The sequence below is a fragment of the Molossus molossus genome, unplaced genomic scaffold (genome assembly GCF_014108415.1).
Source record: "Molossus molossus isolate mMolMol1 unplaced genomic scaffold, mMolMol1.p scaffold_m16_p_1, whole genome shotgun sequence".
Classification (NCBI taxonomy): domain Eukaryota; kingdom Metazoa; phylum Chordata; class Mammalia; order Chiroptera; family Molossidae; genus Molossus; species Molossus molossus.
Genome location: NW_023425344.1, coordinates 232,945,602 through 232,962,075, shown reverse-complemented (window position 1 = coordinate 232,962,075; position 16,474 = coordinate 232,945,602). Strand labels below are relative to the sequence as shown.

Below are 16,474 nucleotides of genomic sequence, written 5' to 3'. Positions count from 1 at the left end.
GACAACATATAATGCTTATTAGAAAATTGGAATTCATACTTTTATCCCTTGCAGTGCTATTAAATGTCTTCAGGAACAGAGAGTTTAATAATGTCTGTGCACTGTTCCAGTGTGTAACTGTATTGTATTTTAACCATTCATTCTCTTATAATTTGAAATTTAAATTGTTTTTATTTTCCTTCTATTATAATTTTCAGTCAATATCCTTATATATAAATTTCTGCATGTACTCTAGATGACTTCGTTAGGTGAAAGTTTTGAAAGTGTAGTTACTTGGTCAAAGATACAAACTGCTCTTGATATATATATATGGCTTGCTGACATTCAGACAAGTTATATCAATTTATACATTTCCATTAGGACAATATAGGAGTGCTTTTCACCCTGGATAACCATAAACATTATTATTTAATAGAAAACAACTTAATAGGGCTGAAAAAATCTCATTGTTTAATTTTTATTTCTTAGGTTATTAGGAAGAACATTTCTTTCGTGGCCTTAGATATTTGTTTCTTTATGTGACTTCTCATATGCTTTTATCAACATGGAATGAATGTAATACCATGGATACAATTTCTTTAGGGAGATTTTCAGAGGCCTGGTCAATTTTCATTAATGCCACTGATAATTAGGATATACAATACTATTTTTACAATTAACTTTTTTTATTCCTCTTTGCCCTTGATTTTTATTTATTTATTTTATTGTTGAACATATTACAGATGTCCCCCCTGTCTCCCTGCATTGACCCCCTCTTCCTCAATCCCACCTGCTTCCTGCTTTCCCCAAACTAATGTCTATGTCCATTGATTGCACATATATGCCCATATATGCACATAAATTCTTTGGTTTATTTCTTCCCACCCCTCCCCCCTTCCCTCTGAGGGTTGTCAGTCTGTTCTCTACTTCCATGTCTCTGGATCTATTTTGATTGACAGCTTATTTTGTTCATGATATTTCATACATAAGTGAGATAATGTGGTACTTGTCTTTCTCTGACTGGCTTATTCATTCAGCATAGTACTCTCTAGGTCCCTCCATGTCATCTCAAAGGATAAGAGATCTATCTTTCTTACAGCTGCATAATATTCCATTGTGTAAATGAACCACAGTTTTGTGTTGTTTTTTATCTACTCATCTACTGATGGACACTTGGGTTGTTTCCAGATCTTAGCTATTGTAAATAGCACTACTATTAACATAGGGTGAATATATTCTTTCTGATTGGTGTTTCATGCTTCTTAGGATATATTTCTAGAAGTGGCATCACTGGGTAAAATGATGTTCCATTTTTAATTTTTTGAGGTAACACTATAGTGTTTTCCACAGTGGCTGCACCAGTCTGCATTCCCACCAGCAGTGTACTAGAGTCCCCTTTTCTCCATAATTTCGCCAGAACTTGTTGTTTGATGATTTGTTGATGGCAGCCATTCTGGCAGGTGTTAGGTGATACCTCATAGTCGTTTTAATTTGCATCTTTCTGATGATTATTGATATTGATCATTTTTTCATATGTCTCTTGGCCATTTGTATGTCCTGTTTAGAGAAGTGTCTATTCAGGTTTTTTGCCCATTTAATTGGATTATTTGTCTTCCTTTTGTTGAGTTGTATGAGTACTCCATATATTTTGGATATTAACCCCTTATGCAAGGTATCATTATGTTCCCAGAGAGTGGGTTCCCTTTTCATTTTGATGCTTTTTTTTTTGCCATGCAGAACTGTTTAGTTTGAGATAGTCTCATTTATTATTTTTTTCCTTTGTTTCTCTTGCCTAGGTAATGTATCTGAAAATTCTGCTACGTGTGATGTCTGAGATGTTTTTCTGCCTACATTTCTCTTCTAGAATTATTATGGTTTCACAAGTGACATTTAAGTTGTTTATCTATTTTGAGTTTATTCTTTTGAATGTGTAAGTTGGTGGTCTAGTTTCATTTTTTTACACATACTTGTACAATTTTCCCAGCACCATTTATTGAAAAGATGGTCTTTTCTCCATTGTATGCTCATGTCTCCTTTGTTGAATATTAATTGCACATACTATCTTGGGTCGGTTTCTGTTCCATTGATTTATGTGCTATTCTTGTGCCAGTGCCAGGCTTTGTATTATAACTTGGTATCTGGTATTGTGATCCCTCTCACTTTGTTCTTCTTTTTAAAGATTGCTGTGGCTAGTTGGGGTCTTTTTTGGTTCCATATAAACTTTGGAGTATTTGTTTTAGGTCTGTGAAATATGCCTTTGGTACTTTAACAGGGATTGCTTTGAATCTGTAGATTGCTTTTGGTAGTATGCACATTTTAATGGTGTTACTTCTTCCAATCCACGAACATGATATATGTTTTTTATATCTTCCTCTTTGTCTTTTTTCAATGTCCTGTAATTTTCTGAGAACAGGTTTTTTACCTCTATGGTTAAGTTTATTCCTCGGTATCTTATTTGTTTTGTTGCAATGGTAAATGGGATTTTTTTTAGTTTCCCTTTATGAGTGTTCATTATTGGTGTACAAGAATGCCATTGATCTCTGGGTGTTAATTTTGTGTTCTGCTACTTTGCCAAATTCATTTATTAAATCTAGTAGATTTTGATGGAGTCTTTAGGGTTTTCTATGTACAATATCATGTCATCTGCGAATAATGACAGTTTTACTTCTTGCTTTCCAATTTGGATGCCTTTATTTTTTCTTCTTGTCTTCTTGCTGTGGCTAAGACTTCCAGTACTATGTTCAATAAGAGTGGTGAAAGTGGGCATCCCTGTCTTGTTCCTGTTTGTAAGGGAAATGCTTTTAGTTTCTGCCCATTGTGTATGATGTAGGCTGTAGGTTTATCATATGTGACTTTTATTATATTGAGATATGATCTTTCTATTACCATTTTGCTGAGTGTTTTTATCATAAATGAGTGCTGGATTTTGTCATATGCTTTGTGAGCATCTATTGATATGATCATATGATTTTTATCTTTCATTTGGTTTAAGTGGTATGTCACATTTATTGATTTGTGAATATTGTACCAGCCTTGCATCCTTGGGATGAATTTCACTTGATTATGGTGAGTAATTTTTTAAATATATTGCTGGATTCTATTTGCTAATATTTTGTTAAGGATTTTGACATCTATTTTCATCAGGGATATTGGCCTGTAGTTCTCTTTCTTTTTAGTGTTTTTATCTGGTTTTGAAATTAGGATTATGCTGGCATCAATAAAAGAGCTCGGAAGACTTTCTTCCTCTTGAATTCTTTGGAATAGTTTGAGAAAATAGGTGTTAGTTCTTTTTTGAATATTCAGTAAAACTCCCCTGTGAAGCCATCCATTCCGGGCTTTTGTTTGCTGGGAGTTTCTTGATTATCTTCAGTTTCCTCAGTTGTTATTGGTCTGTTCAAGTTTTCTGACTCTTCCCGGTTCAGTTTTGGCTGACTATGATTCTGGGAATTTGTCCACTCCACGTAGGTTGTCCAATTTGTTGGTGTATAATTGTTCATAGTATTTTTTAATGATCCTTTTTATTTCTATGGTGTGAGTTTTACTTCTCCTCTTTAATTTCTGATTTTGTTTATTTGTATCCTCTCTCTGTTTCTTGGTGAATCTGGCTAAAGGATCATCGGTTTTGTTTCTCTTTTCAAAGATCTTGGTTTCATTGATTTTTTGATTTGTTTTTTTTTCGTCTCTATGTCATTTATTTCTGCTCTTGCCTTTATTATTTCTTTCCTTCTACCTGCTCTGGGTTTTTCTTTTCTTTTTTACTTTCTAGTTCCTTAAGTTGTACGGTTAGATAGTCTATTAGAAATTATTCTTGTTTCTTGAGGTAGGCCTGTAACGCTAAGAACTTCTCTCTCAGTATTGCTTTTGCTGCATCCCATAGATTTTATGGGGTTGTGTGTTCATTTTCATTCGTTTCCAGGAAGTTTTTAATCTTTTCCTTGATCTCCTCAGTAATCCATTTATTGTTTAACAACATGCTATTTAGCCTCCATGTATTCAAATGTCTTTGCATGTTCTTGTTGCAATTGATCTCTAGTTTTATGCCATTGTGATCTGAGAAGATGCTTAATATTATTCCAGTCTTCTTGAACTTGTAGAGACTTGGTTGGTGTCCTAACATGTGGTCTATCTTTGAGAATGTCCCGTGCGTACTTGAGAAGAATGTGTATTCTCCAGTTTTGGGATGTAAATCTCTAAATATCTCAATCCATCTGATCTAGTGCATTGTTAAAGGTCTCTGTTTCCTTGTTAATTTTTTGTCTAGAGGATCTATCTAGTGATGTCAGTGGGGTGTTGAAGTCCCTTGCTATGATTGTATTGCTGTCAATTTCTCCCATGAAAACCTCCAGAAGTTTTAAATATATTTTGGTGCTCCTATATTGGTTGAATATATGTTTACCACTATCCTCCTGTTGGATTGATCCTTTAAATATTATATAGTGGTCTTCTTTGTCTCTTGTTATAGCTTTATTTTGAAGTCAATTTTATCAGATATGAGTATTGCTACCCCTAGCTTTTTTCTTTTCCATTTGCTTGGAAAATTTTATTTTATCTCTTCATTTTCAACCTTTGTGGATCTTTTTTTTTGAGGTGGGTCTTTTGTAGACAACATATATATGAGCCATGCTTTCTTATTAGTTCAGCTACTCTTTGTCTTTTGATTGGCGCATTTAATCTATTTACAGTTAAGGTTATTATTGACATACTTATTTTTTGCCATTTTTATTTATTATGCCCATGTTTCTCTCTCTATTCTTGCATTGCTGGTTTGATGCTTATATACTCCCTTAGACCTTTTTTTTTTTTTTTTTTTTTTTTTGCCTGGGAAGCTCTTTATTTCATCTTCTATATTGAATGATAACCTTGCTAGATAGAGCAGTCTTGGATTCAGATCCTTGTGTTTCATCACCTTTAATGTTTCATGTTATTCCCTTCTGGCCTGTAGTGTTTCTGTTGAGAAATCAGCTGATAGCCTTATGGGGGCTCCTTTGTAGATAACCTGTTGCTTTTCTCTTGTTGCCTTTAAGATTCTTTCTTTGTCTTTAATTTTTGGCATTTTAATTACGATATGTCCTGGTGTGGGCTTCTTTGGGTTCTTCTTGCTTGGGGCTCTCTGTGCTTCCTGAACTTGTATGCCTTCTTCTTTCACCAAGTTAGGGAAGTTTTCTGCCACTATTTCTTTAAATAGGTTCTCCAACACTTGCTCACTTTCTCCTTCTTCTGGTATTCCTATGATGTACATGTTGTGATGTTTTATGTTGTCCCACAGCTCTCTTAAACTGTCCTTCTGTTTTTTTTTTGGTTCTTTGATTGAGTAATTTTTTTTTCTAGCCTATCTTCTGATTTGCTGATCCGTTCCTTGGCTTCCTCTAATCTGCTGGTTATTCCTTCCAATGTATTTTTTATTTCTGTTATGTCATTCTTCATTTCCACTTGCTTGTTTTTCATTTCCAATTGGTTGATTTTTATTGTTTTCATATATTTACTCATTCTTTTGAGCTTCCTCATAATTATTACTCTGAACTCTACATCTGGTAACCTGCTTATCTATATTTCATTTAGACCCTTTTCTGTAGAATTCCTTTGTTCTTTCATTTGGGATTTGTTTCTTTGTTTCATCATTTTGACTGTCTCAGCAGGGTTTGGAGCCTGCCAAATTTCCCTGTGGGTATTGATGTTCCATAGATTGTGGCTTCCTCTGCTGGGTTTGGAAGAGTATGGGAGGGACAACACTGAACACCAATGTCTAGTCTTAGTTTCCTTGGTAGAGTCACAGGCTAGGCAAAGATTCAAGTATCCCATAGCCTTTGCCTGCACGCTGTTAGTCTCAGTCACTTAATGAGCCTCAGGGTGTAGCCATCAGCTGAATGAAAAATTTCCCAGGTGGGCAGGGTAAGAGTATTTTTCAGCAGGTAGGGCAATTGCTTACCCGGGGCTATAGCTGCTTTGAGAGGAAAACTCTGTCTGAAGAAAATGGTTTCTGCAGTCTGGGTTAATGACTTAGCACTGGGGCCCAAGCAGCTGCCTTCACAGCTCTGACCCTGGAGCCTCGAAATCCAGTGACCAATGACCAGGAGCTGGGCTCAGGGGTCAGAGCACTCAGAAACTCATCTTTTTATGCAGGCTGGTTGGTAGTCTCTGGAAGTTAATGAGCCTCAGGCGGCATGTCTCTCAGCCTGGCGGGGTTAAATTCCAAAGAATGGGGCAGTTGCTATACTCCCACCCTGCCCCTACCGGGCTATAGCTTCTTTGATGGGTGAACTCTGCTTGGGAAGAATGGTTCCTACAGCACAGAGACCCAGGCTTCAGCCTTCACAGTTCAGTCCCCAGAGCTATGAAATCCAACAACCTAGAGCCAGGTCCAAGGCTCAAAGCTTTCAGAGACTTGTCTCTGCCTACTGGATGACCGATAGTTAATGAGCCTGGCAGTTAATGAGCCTCAGGTTGCACTTCTCCCTGTTGGGGTGGGGTTAAATTCCCAAGGGATTGGCATTTGTTTCTCCCCTGCACTAAAGCCACTCCAATGAGAAGGGGCTGCTTGAGAGAAATGGCTACTGCAGTGTGGGGGAATGACTCAGCATATGGCTCCTGAGGACCTCCTTCTCAGCTATCTCCCCAGCACTATGAACCCCTGACTCTCCTCATGCAACTCCAGTCTAGTCTGCCCTTCCTCTGCTGGAGCCCAAGTGAGTGGCATTAGCTGCAGTATAGTGCACTGGCCCTTCAGGAAAGTGCCAGTGTTTCCAGCGCCTCTACCTGCTGGACAGAAACTGCTCTGGTGATTTTCACAGCTAGGTGTTATGTGGGTGTCTTTCTCTCTTCTGCCACTCTGTGCTGGGGAGTTGGCTTGGGGTTTAAACCCCCAGCTTCTCAAAGGGAATTTCTCACAGCTAAGATAGCCCTCAGCTACTGCCTGTGGGAACCCAGCCAGCTTTCTTGCACCTCCACACCTCCTACCTGGTTATACCGGGTTCTCTCCAGCTGCTCTTCAGTTGGTTTTTCCAGATGACTTTTCTTTATTTTAGTTGTAATTTCAGTTTGGTCCTGGGAGACGGTCTGTGTAACTTTCATTCATTCCACTGCCATTTTTTCTCCCTATAATTAATTTTTTAATTGTAGCATAATATATTCTTAATGGTGAACAAGGTGTATAATTGGCAGTTACTGCTCTGTGCTTTTCTCCTTTAGTAAGTTATAGTAAGAGGCTCTCAGGAACTATTTTCATGGCTCTCCATACATTTTACTCTGGGTTCTGATTATGTGTCAGGGGCCTCTCAACAACTCCAGTGGCCACTTCTTTCTCATTTGTGTCTTCCTCACTCCATCAACACTGTGTCTGCAGAGTGGCAGTGTTGGCTGATAATAGACTGGAGTCTTTTGGTAAGGTTGGACCTCTGCTACGGTAGCTGTCTTCTGCATTGTGACACTTAAGGTTAGACATTCTTTCAGTTAGCTATGAAGTCATGTTTGACCTTTTGAATTGTCAGTAATAGTTGAAGGAAGTGCTAGATTTTTATTAACAATGAAAATAATCTAATTTCTATTTTGTATTATAATCACATCCTTTAGTTTCCCTTCGTTGAACATTTATGACATTTATGTAATTAAAATTCTTAGATGGTTTCTAATGTGTCATATGCTATTTAAAAAAACAGCCATATAAAATTCTTAGGTATATCTCACCTTAAATCTTGATATTTCTACAGGTGTTCCATCACATGCAAGAGTTTGAACACCTTTTATTGCTCAAAGTAATTGAAATTAATAGCTGAAGACTGTGTTGTGTGCTTTAGTGAAATTCATGCTGGGAAGGGCGATTCTATCTTATTAAAAGTATGTAATCTTTACTAGGTGTAAACGATAGGTCATTTTTTAATATTATGTTACAGAGATAATTTAATTAATGTTCTTTATTCAATACTGCTAAGATTTTCTGTTTTAAAGTTAAATTCAGATACCCCATATTTCTACTTGTTAATATTTATCAATTGATTGACTGTAATATTTGTTCCATTGACAAAGTCTGTGAAATATGGATACTTGTGGTAAAAGTAGGCAAACATGGAGAGTTATACACAAAATTTTGCTAGTAGTTATCCCTGGGGAGGTGGGGCAGAAATAGTATTCGATGAAGGGTTGGGTGGGAAGGTAGTAAGACTTTATTTATAGTATTCTAAAACCCAAATCTGTCTCTTGGATTTATTTATTCTCATTTTAAACAGTATAAATTAGGAAACTCAGTGTAGGCCTCTTACCTGAGCTGTATCTCCCTGATATGAACAGGTGTCAGGGAAATTTTGCCCTTAGAATATTGGGTGCTGGAAAATTTTGGGTGGTCTATAAAAGTATTATCTTATTTGCTTTATTTGTTTGCTCATTGACTCAGAGAAATTAGGAGAAGAGAAAGAAAAAGAAGAATTTGGGCTTCAATGCCTTACCTCCACCCCCTAATAAGAAATATCATATTTTCTATTAAAGCTATCTGCTAAAGAAAGCCTACTGTAAAACACACAGCATGTATTTAACATGGACTCATAAATAAAGAAAACTGCATGGCTAGATATAATTGGGGTTATCTTTAAAACATAACTGAGATGTATTTAAAGTAGAGCTTTCTTATTAAAATGTCAAAATTATTATTTTTTGTATGACCAATTACTTGTTTGCTTTCTTCACTCACCAAAAAGTGTTATTATCACATTAAAGATCACACTTTTTAAAACTAAGAGTCATAAATTGTTCTGTAGTTTGGTCTTCAAAAGTAAGCTTTAAAATCAGAACTGAGTAAACTGAACTTTCATAGATCAAGAAATGGTTTTATTGATGTTATTTTAAGTAATTTACTCAACATACTGTGTTTATATAATTAGAGAAGGGAGTCTGAATAATTTAATTGCATTTAATAACAAATTGTAGGTGTGTATTAAAATTAGCAACAAGAAACATGATGTTATCAGGTTCTAGAGTTCCTAAATTTAAAATATTGTTTGTTACATTAATGAACCTATGGGGAAAAAACCCAGATACCAAAATTAGTTTAAAATAGAGTACCTAAAATACAGTAAGTTACATAACTTCTACCTAATATAATGAATTTTACTAGAGCAAAGAAAAGTATATTAAGTATTCCTTTTAAGGATCATACTTAAGCCTGGCCTATGTAGCTCAGTGGAGTGAGCATCCTTGGACTGAGAGGTCCTGGTTCGATCCCCAGTCAGGGCACATGCCCAGGTCATAGGCTTAGTCCTCAGTAGGGGCAGTGCAGGGGGCAGCCAATCAATGTTTTTCTCCCATCAGTGTTTCTATTTCTCTCTTCTACTTCTCTAAAAAAATCAATAAAACATTTTTTTAAAAAAAAAAAAGACTTCATTTATAGTATTCTAAATATTTTATTGAAAATGTTAGAAGCACACATATCAGGATGGGGAATAATAAAAATAATATTAAGAATATATTCTTATAAAAGAATATGGTAGTAGAATAAGAATAACAGAAGTAGTAAAGAATAAGAAAAATAATATTTATTTTAGGTGGTAGATACATACAGGCTTATTTTATTTGTCTCTACTATTTTACTTAAAAAATTTCTCGAAATTGCCCTGGCTAGTGTGGATCAGTGGTTAGAACGTTGGCCTGTGGACCAAAGGGTCACAGGTTTGATTCCTGGTCAAGGGCACATACCTGGGTTGCAGGTTTGGTCCCCAGGGTGCGTGCAGGAGGCAACCAATTCATATGTCTCTCTCACATCAGTATTTCTCTCTCCCCACTCCGCCTTCCTCCTTCCTTTCCACTCTGTCTAAAAATCAATGGGAAAAGTAGCCTTGGTGAGGATTAACAAAATTCTCTAAATCATTAGAAATAACCATTAAATTATTAGTTAAAATTATTTGTAGTCAAGTTGAAATCAAATTGTCTGTTCGTGTTTCCTGATGTGAGAGGGAGCCACAATGTGGGCTCTGTGTTTTTGTACTTGTAGACAGGAGAAGTGAGGCAAGAACCAGAGGAGGCAGGTGTGGTAGGAAGCTGAGAGGCTTGGCAGAGGAGAGGATGCCTCTGACTGGATGTTTTGGAGCCCTGTCTCAGCTCGTAGGAAGAAGTTGGATCTTCCATTGATTCTTTTTCTGATGTTACAAGGTCAGACTGTATTTCATTTTGAAAAACTTAAACTCACAGCAAGGTTCTTTACTTGTTTATTTAGTTTTATTTTCTCCAATATATTGAAAACATGACTGCTTTCATTTAATGCTCTAGGATCTGTATATATTTAGCAAATGCTCTTTATCTTCCCTTTAGATGTATGGTGATGTACTTCCCCGATGCACTTGGAATAAAGATCCAAGAAGTCCAGAATATTCTAGATCATTAAAGAAAGGTTTCATCACACTGGGTTTAATAAGCCAGAAAAAAATGGCATGTAGATTTCAGGAAAAGTATACCAATTAATGTTAAAGATTATGTTAACCCTCCATTAAACAGAAAATATAATTATTAGAATATTCCATAAGCTTTCACTTTTGATCAATTAAGTTTTCTCTGATACTTCTTTGTCCTGAATATATGTCTTTTCTTCAATTTTCTATAAAAACTTCTTCTGAAGCTTTTTAGATTGTCTTACGTAAACTGATTTTTATTTTTTGCATTAAATAGAAAATTGAGGTAAGATTGGGGAAAAAAGCATAATTAGAGAATTGTTTGCTGATGAAATTATACTCAAGATGTTTGACTTTTAATTTGGTGGAGCTGTTGATGATGCCATCTTCCCACAAATTTATTATAAAAGAATTTGTACCTTTGTTATGGCATTTATTTAATTCTACTGCACTGTAAATTAAGGTGCATGAGAATATTCACTATATGTGTGCTTCTCTTATTTGAGGTCATTCTGTGTGTTGTATTTTTGTTTAAAGATACATATATTCTTACAGCTCAGTAGAAAGGACATCAGACTAATATTGACATCTGCAGGTTCCAGAGATTCTGTTTTTGTTTTTTTATTGTATAGATATTAACCTATCTGTCCTATTTGCCTGTTAGTAGGTTTAAGTGACGTACTGTATGTGAAAGTGCTTTTAAAATTAGGAACATTGCACAAAACGAAGGGATTTTTATTATTTAGAGTTGTGGATGTGGCTAAATGAATATTTGAGGAATTACTTTTGTAAAGCAGAAAAGGCAAAGGAGGGAGAATTGAATGGGGAAGTAACTTCTTTTCAAACTGTGTGTTGATGTTACAATAAGCCAAAGGACTAATGTAATAAATACTTCAAAAGATCAAAAAGGAAATAGTTAAATTAATCTCTTATTCCCATGCTCTTTACCATTTGCTTAACCGTGATCTGGATTTATTTTTAAGGATTTGTGTCCATCAATGGCAGAATCCTCCAGTGATTCGGACTACTTCCGCTCTCGTGACCGATTGAGCCGATGGGCTGCCAGGTCAATACACAAGGACATTCGGAATCATCCTACAGTAGATGTCACCGAGAAGGTCAACACTATAACAAATACTTTGCAGGTTAGTTTAACAATGGTTGCATTAAATCGATTTTAAATAGTTCAAGCTGAGTAATAGTTTCGGTCAGTATATTAGTTTTTTGCTTCTATAACAAATTACCCCAAAACTAAAGTCTTAAATAATAGAAACTTATTTTCTTATAGTTCTGCAGGTCAGAATCTGACACTAGAATCACTGGACAAAAGTTAGGGTGTTGGCAGGGCTGCATTTCTTTCTGGAGGCCCTAGGGAAATGTCTGTTCCCTTGCCTTTTCCCAGCTTCCAGAGGCTGCCCACATTTCTTGTCTTGTGGCCCACCTCATCTACAAAGCCAGCAGGGGTGGGATGAATCCTTCTCATCACATCACTCTGACTACCTCTTCTGCTCCCCTCTTCCACTTTTAAGGATGCTTGTGATTACATTGAGTTCACCTAAGAATCCAGGATAATCCCTCATCTAAAGATCCTCAATTTAATCATATCTGCAAAATCCCTTTTGCCATGTAAGGTTCTGGGGATCAGGGCTTGAACATCCTAGCACAGTCAGTAAGGATATTTGAAATATATGATAGGGTGTGGAAAGTGTTTTGGGATAAGGCAATATCTTCAAATAAAAAATTGTAGGAATGAAACCATTAGGGATTACCATTGTTTAGCTTTTTGTGAACATGTGCCTTTAGAGAAGTTGCTTGTATTTCGGTTAGGTAGATTATTCATGGATGAATACTAGTGAGATGCCATTTTGATCTGGAGGCTAACTTTGACAGTGTTTGGAAATTGGAATGGGGGCAGTTTCATCCTTCCATAGAAGGGGCTGGGGAAAAGAGGTGGGGGAAGGGTAGCACATTTGCACGGGGAAAAAGAAAAATCAGAAATAGAATTTTTTTTCCCTACCCATTAATCCCTTACTTTTGCTTTGCTTGGATAAGAACAGATTTTGCCTTTTAATTGCTTTGGGTTAATATGCTTAGATAGAAAGAGGCTAATTTCTAGTGGAGAGGCCATAATTTGATTTCATTTTTCTTCTTAAACTTATTGAAATTAACATAACAATGGAGTTTGGAGTACAAATTCTTATACTTTTTCACTGCTGAGTGAAGTATATTAGTAAGTATATGTTTCTGAAGGAAGTACTTCCATTAATCTCTCAGGTGAAACCTAGCATATTTGGATAGAAACCACTTTTGTTAAGATTAGAACAAAATTTGTTGTTTATAGCTAAAGGTTAAAGGATAATTTTTTCCTTCCTAAAAGTTCTGAGGTAAAGTAATAATTGAAATAACATGGATCCCAATGATTTGCTTCTCTTATAGATAATCTACTAGATTTGTTCTTTTAGCATTGTTTTTCATAAAGAGGGTGTGAATGAGTTGAGATGCACAAATTGATAATGAGGATTTTTTTCAGTTTATGGTTTTGTTGCTGACTTATGGAACTTTGAATAAGGATTTAAATTTTGGCTTCAGATTTCACACATGTAAATTGGAGATGAATTTTAGTTTCTCTCAGTTGTGTTAAGATTTATTTGATATTTATGAAGTATATTGATAGCTCACTTAACTATGATATAAATTGTACTTTTACAAATGATTGATTTAGCTGTTTGACATACTACTAAGACTGATTGGAAAAAACATTGGAACAATTAATAAAGTCCATTTTCTTTCTTAAGGACACCAGTCGAAACCTGCGACAAGTAGACCACATGCTTGGACAGTATCGAGACTATAGTAACGGACAAGCAGGTGCTATAGAACACGTAAGAATATTTGCATGTTTGTATTTTCTCTCACCTTTTTGGAAATGCAGAACTGAGAATTAGGGTTGTGAGCTAAAGCAAATAATCACTGTGAACAGCTTTAACTTTTAGACTGCTTCACTATTTTGTAGTTTAAATTTCAGTTAGCTTGTCAGATGGATTACTAACTAGCTTATATCCATTAGATTCTATTGAATTTGAAAGTGTTAAGTCAGTGGGGGAAGAACTCAGGACATGAATTAAACTGAGGCTTACTGAATTTGGGCTATGGATAACTCCCATGGGAAATTAAGAATTTTTAAGGACTGTTTATTTTAAAGTAATACATACTCATTGTTTAAATAAATAATAAAACTCCTATCTCACAGCTCTTCTGAGTCCCACTCCAAAGAGGTAAGAGTTTTGACAGTTTCTTGTATATCTTTCCAAACATTTTCTATGCATGTATAAGGAAACGTTGATTGCTTTAAAAACTGGAATCATACATAATGTTATGCAACTTTTTTCACTTAGTAATATATGTTTATATTATTTTCCATATGATAAATACCTCATTCTTTTGAACAGTTACATAATACTCCATAGTATAGGTGTATTCAGTATTTTTGTTTTTATTTTATTTTTTTTGGTATTGTTGTAAATAATGCAGCAATGACCATTATGGTACACATATTTTTCTATAATCATGTGTGATTCCTAGGAGCAGAGTTGCTTGGTTCAAGGACATGTATACTTACAATTTGCTAGATCTTTCAAAATTACCCTCTGAAGGATGTACCAATTTGTAGTTACTTTACATGGGGAGGTAAGAAGGAAACATACTCAAGAGTTCTGGAATAAAAGGAATGTTTACTTTAATTACTATTTTGTTGATTTAATGTTTATTATTTCCTTCTTTTGAAATTTGTTAATTCATCAGCAAACTCTTGGAAACCCAATTAAATTTATTTATTCATGTTTCAAATTGTGAGTATACACTTTAGTGAGACTAGTATTATGTTTGTACTGTAATGCTTTTTTCATTTTATATATATATGTGTGTGTATATATATATATATATATATCTGTGCTGTACTGAATTGTCACGTAACCTCCAAGTTATAATTAATGAATCGTTATTTTCTTTTTACAAAACAAAAGTATAGTTGTCATTTTTTGCTTGTAACTGGAAACTAATTGCTTGTGCACGGGGAAACGTATCTTCTGTCATAGATTTTCTCCTACTTTCATTTAGGAAATAAACTTGGACATTTTTATGATTTATGATGTATTTGACAAATGGAGCTATAGATTTTGTATATTTGGTTATACATGCAATGCTTTAGATTAAACCATGTTATTAATAAATGGGACTTAATACTTTGCCTTTTAATTTATTAGTGAAAAATTAAGAACACTAATAGCAGAGAACAATCATATTTTGTCATGTTGAATATTAGACTTACAAATGGTAGCAAGTTTTCTTTGAATTTGAAATTGGGAGATGAAATTATGTATTAGAGAAACTTCTGTGCAGATAAGCATTTAAAATACAAAATGTGTTCTACAATGGCAGTAAGCCTTTGTGATAGGCCTTGAGCTGAGTAATGCTGAGCTCTGGGAGAGTGGTTTTCTATATGGGAAGTAAATACTTTCAACAGTTACTTCATTTCCATCTGAGTTGAAAGTACCTAGACTGCCAAGCCCCTCATATAAAAAACAAGACACAGGAGAGCAACAGTCTTTCTTTGGCTTCAGACTGTTCCTTAGTCTGGTCTAGAGTCTCCTCCTTAATTTCCCCAATTCTTGCCCTGTTAAAACAGTTGGTTCTCAGTGACTTTGCCTCCAGCACACCAGAGGAGTAATGTCACTCATTGCCTTACCTTATACTCACTTGATAGAGCAGCGATCTTCGCCCTGCCACCTGCAAGTTAACTGGGCGAGCACCTGCCACAATCTGTGGGAAGATATGCAGCTCAGAAAGAGTATTTCTCACAAGTGATTCTGATGGGCTCCTCAGTAACAATCGCTTTCTTAGCATTAATGTATTTACAGCTATGGAATATATTATATCTGAAAATAAGTGTATGTAACATTTCAAGTTTGTGTGATTTATCTGAATCTTTCTATTTATGTTCTTGAAGTGCTTTACATACATGATAGTATTGCTCATTCTTTATTTTCTTTTAATCAATGTGTATGCTGTTTAGGGAGGAGCCCTGAAGATTGATATTTTTTTATTTTTGAGACTATGCTGCAACTCAAACAAGTCCTCTTGCTATGAAACCTGCGATTAAAAAAAAAAATTCTATAACAGCTTAATCCATTTTAACCAGTGTTCAACTGTTAAAATTTTTCTCCTTGCTAAATATCTATAGCCTCGTTGAAATTAGCATCTCTCGTTTAAAATATAAGCGATTTCCTAGAAAATGAGATAAACTCTTTTGCTCTTGGGAAGACAAGAACTTTTATTATTAACTTAGATTTTATAGATGATTCTACTGCTAAACCTTAGGAAATGGATGTTTTACATATGCATTTAAATACTTATTTTATTGGGATTTAATTTTGTGAACATAATTTGCCTATCGGTGAAGGAGGAATATAAATTGTATAATCGATACAATGTTTTTCTCCTGAGATGACCTCCCCCAACAAGAGAACCATGAGAATCATTGTTGTCGGTTTTTTAAACTTAAGGGTCAAGAGTCGTGTTGGGTCACCTTTTTGACTACTTTTCCTTGAGATGTACCTAACTTCATTATAGTACTGTTGAGTTGTTTATAACTTCCAGCCCTAAATTTAATTCTTTGCTTATGACACGTGAGATCCTCTCTGGGAGGAGTTGAGCAGTGTCAGGGGATGAGCAGTGGGGTCTGTGATGTTTTGTAGAGAAGCAGCACCTGCCTTTTCAGTGTCTCTGGGAATTTCTCCCTAAGTTTAGTATATGCCAGGCGCTTGTAAAATACCAACTCATTGAATTATCTCAACAATCCTATTAGGTAGATACTATGTTATCCTCATTTACAAGATAAAACTCTGGGGAACAGAATGGATGCTAACTTGCCCAGGGTCTTCCAGCTAGTCAGTGACAGAGCCAAGAATAAGATGTTATCCTGTAACCCAGTGTCAGGATTCATTTACCTCATGGTTGCTCACATTTTTGTGATGTTGTGAATCTATATTTCTAAAAATTGGAACTTTGCACTCAAAAGTTTGAAGGGTAGGTAATTTACATTGAGAAACTAGATTTTGGAGATTATCTTA

The 16,474-nt window shown here is 35.3% G+C and overlaps 1 protein-coding gene across 5 annotated transcripts in view; it reads left to right on the top strand.

Annotated features, from left to right (window-relative positions):
- CEP128 (centrosomal protein 128) overlaps positions 1–16,474 on the top strand; it is a 381,990-nt gene that overhangs the window by 18,155 nt on the left and 347,361 nt on the right. For 2 of the 5 annotated variants that reach the window (XR_004961115.1, XM_036274541.1), the window contains exons 1-3: positions 9,991–10,110; positions 11,330–11,491; positions 13,142–13,228. Coding sequence is in view for 4 of the 5 variants with exons in the window: in XM_036274541.1 (XP_036130434.1) it covers positions 11,345–11,491; positions 13,142–13,228 (234 nt within the window). In the remaining variant the exon portion in view is untranslated. Of the gene's footprint in view, positions 1–9,983; positions 10,111–11,329; positions 11,492–13,141; positions 13,229–16,474 lie in introns of those variants that run through there. The other 3 variants (XM_036274511.1, XM_036274531.1, XM_036274522.1) reach the window with 3 other exon arrangements.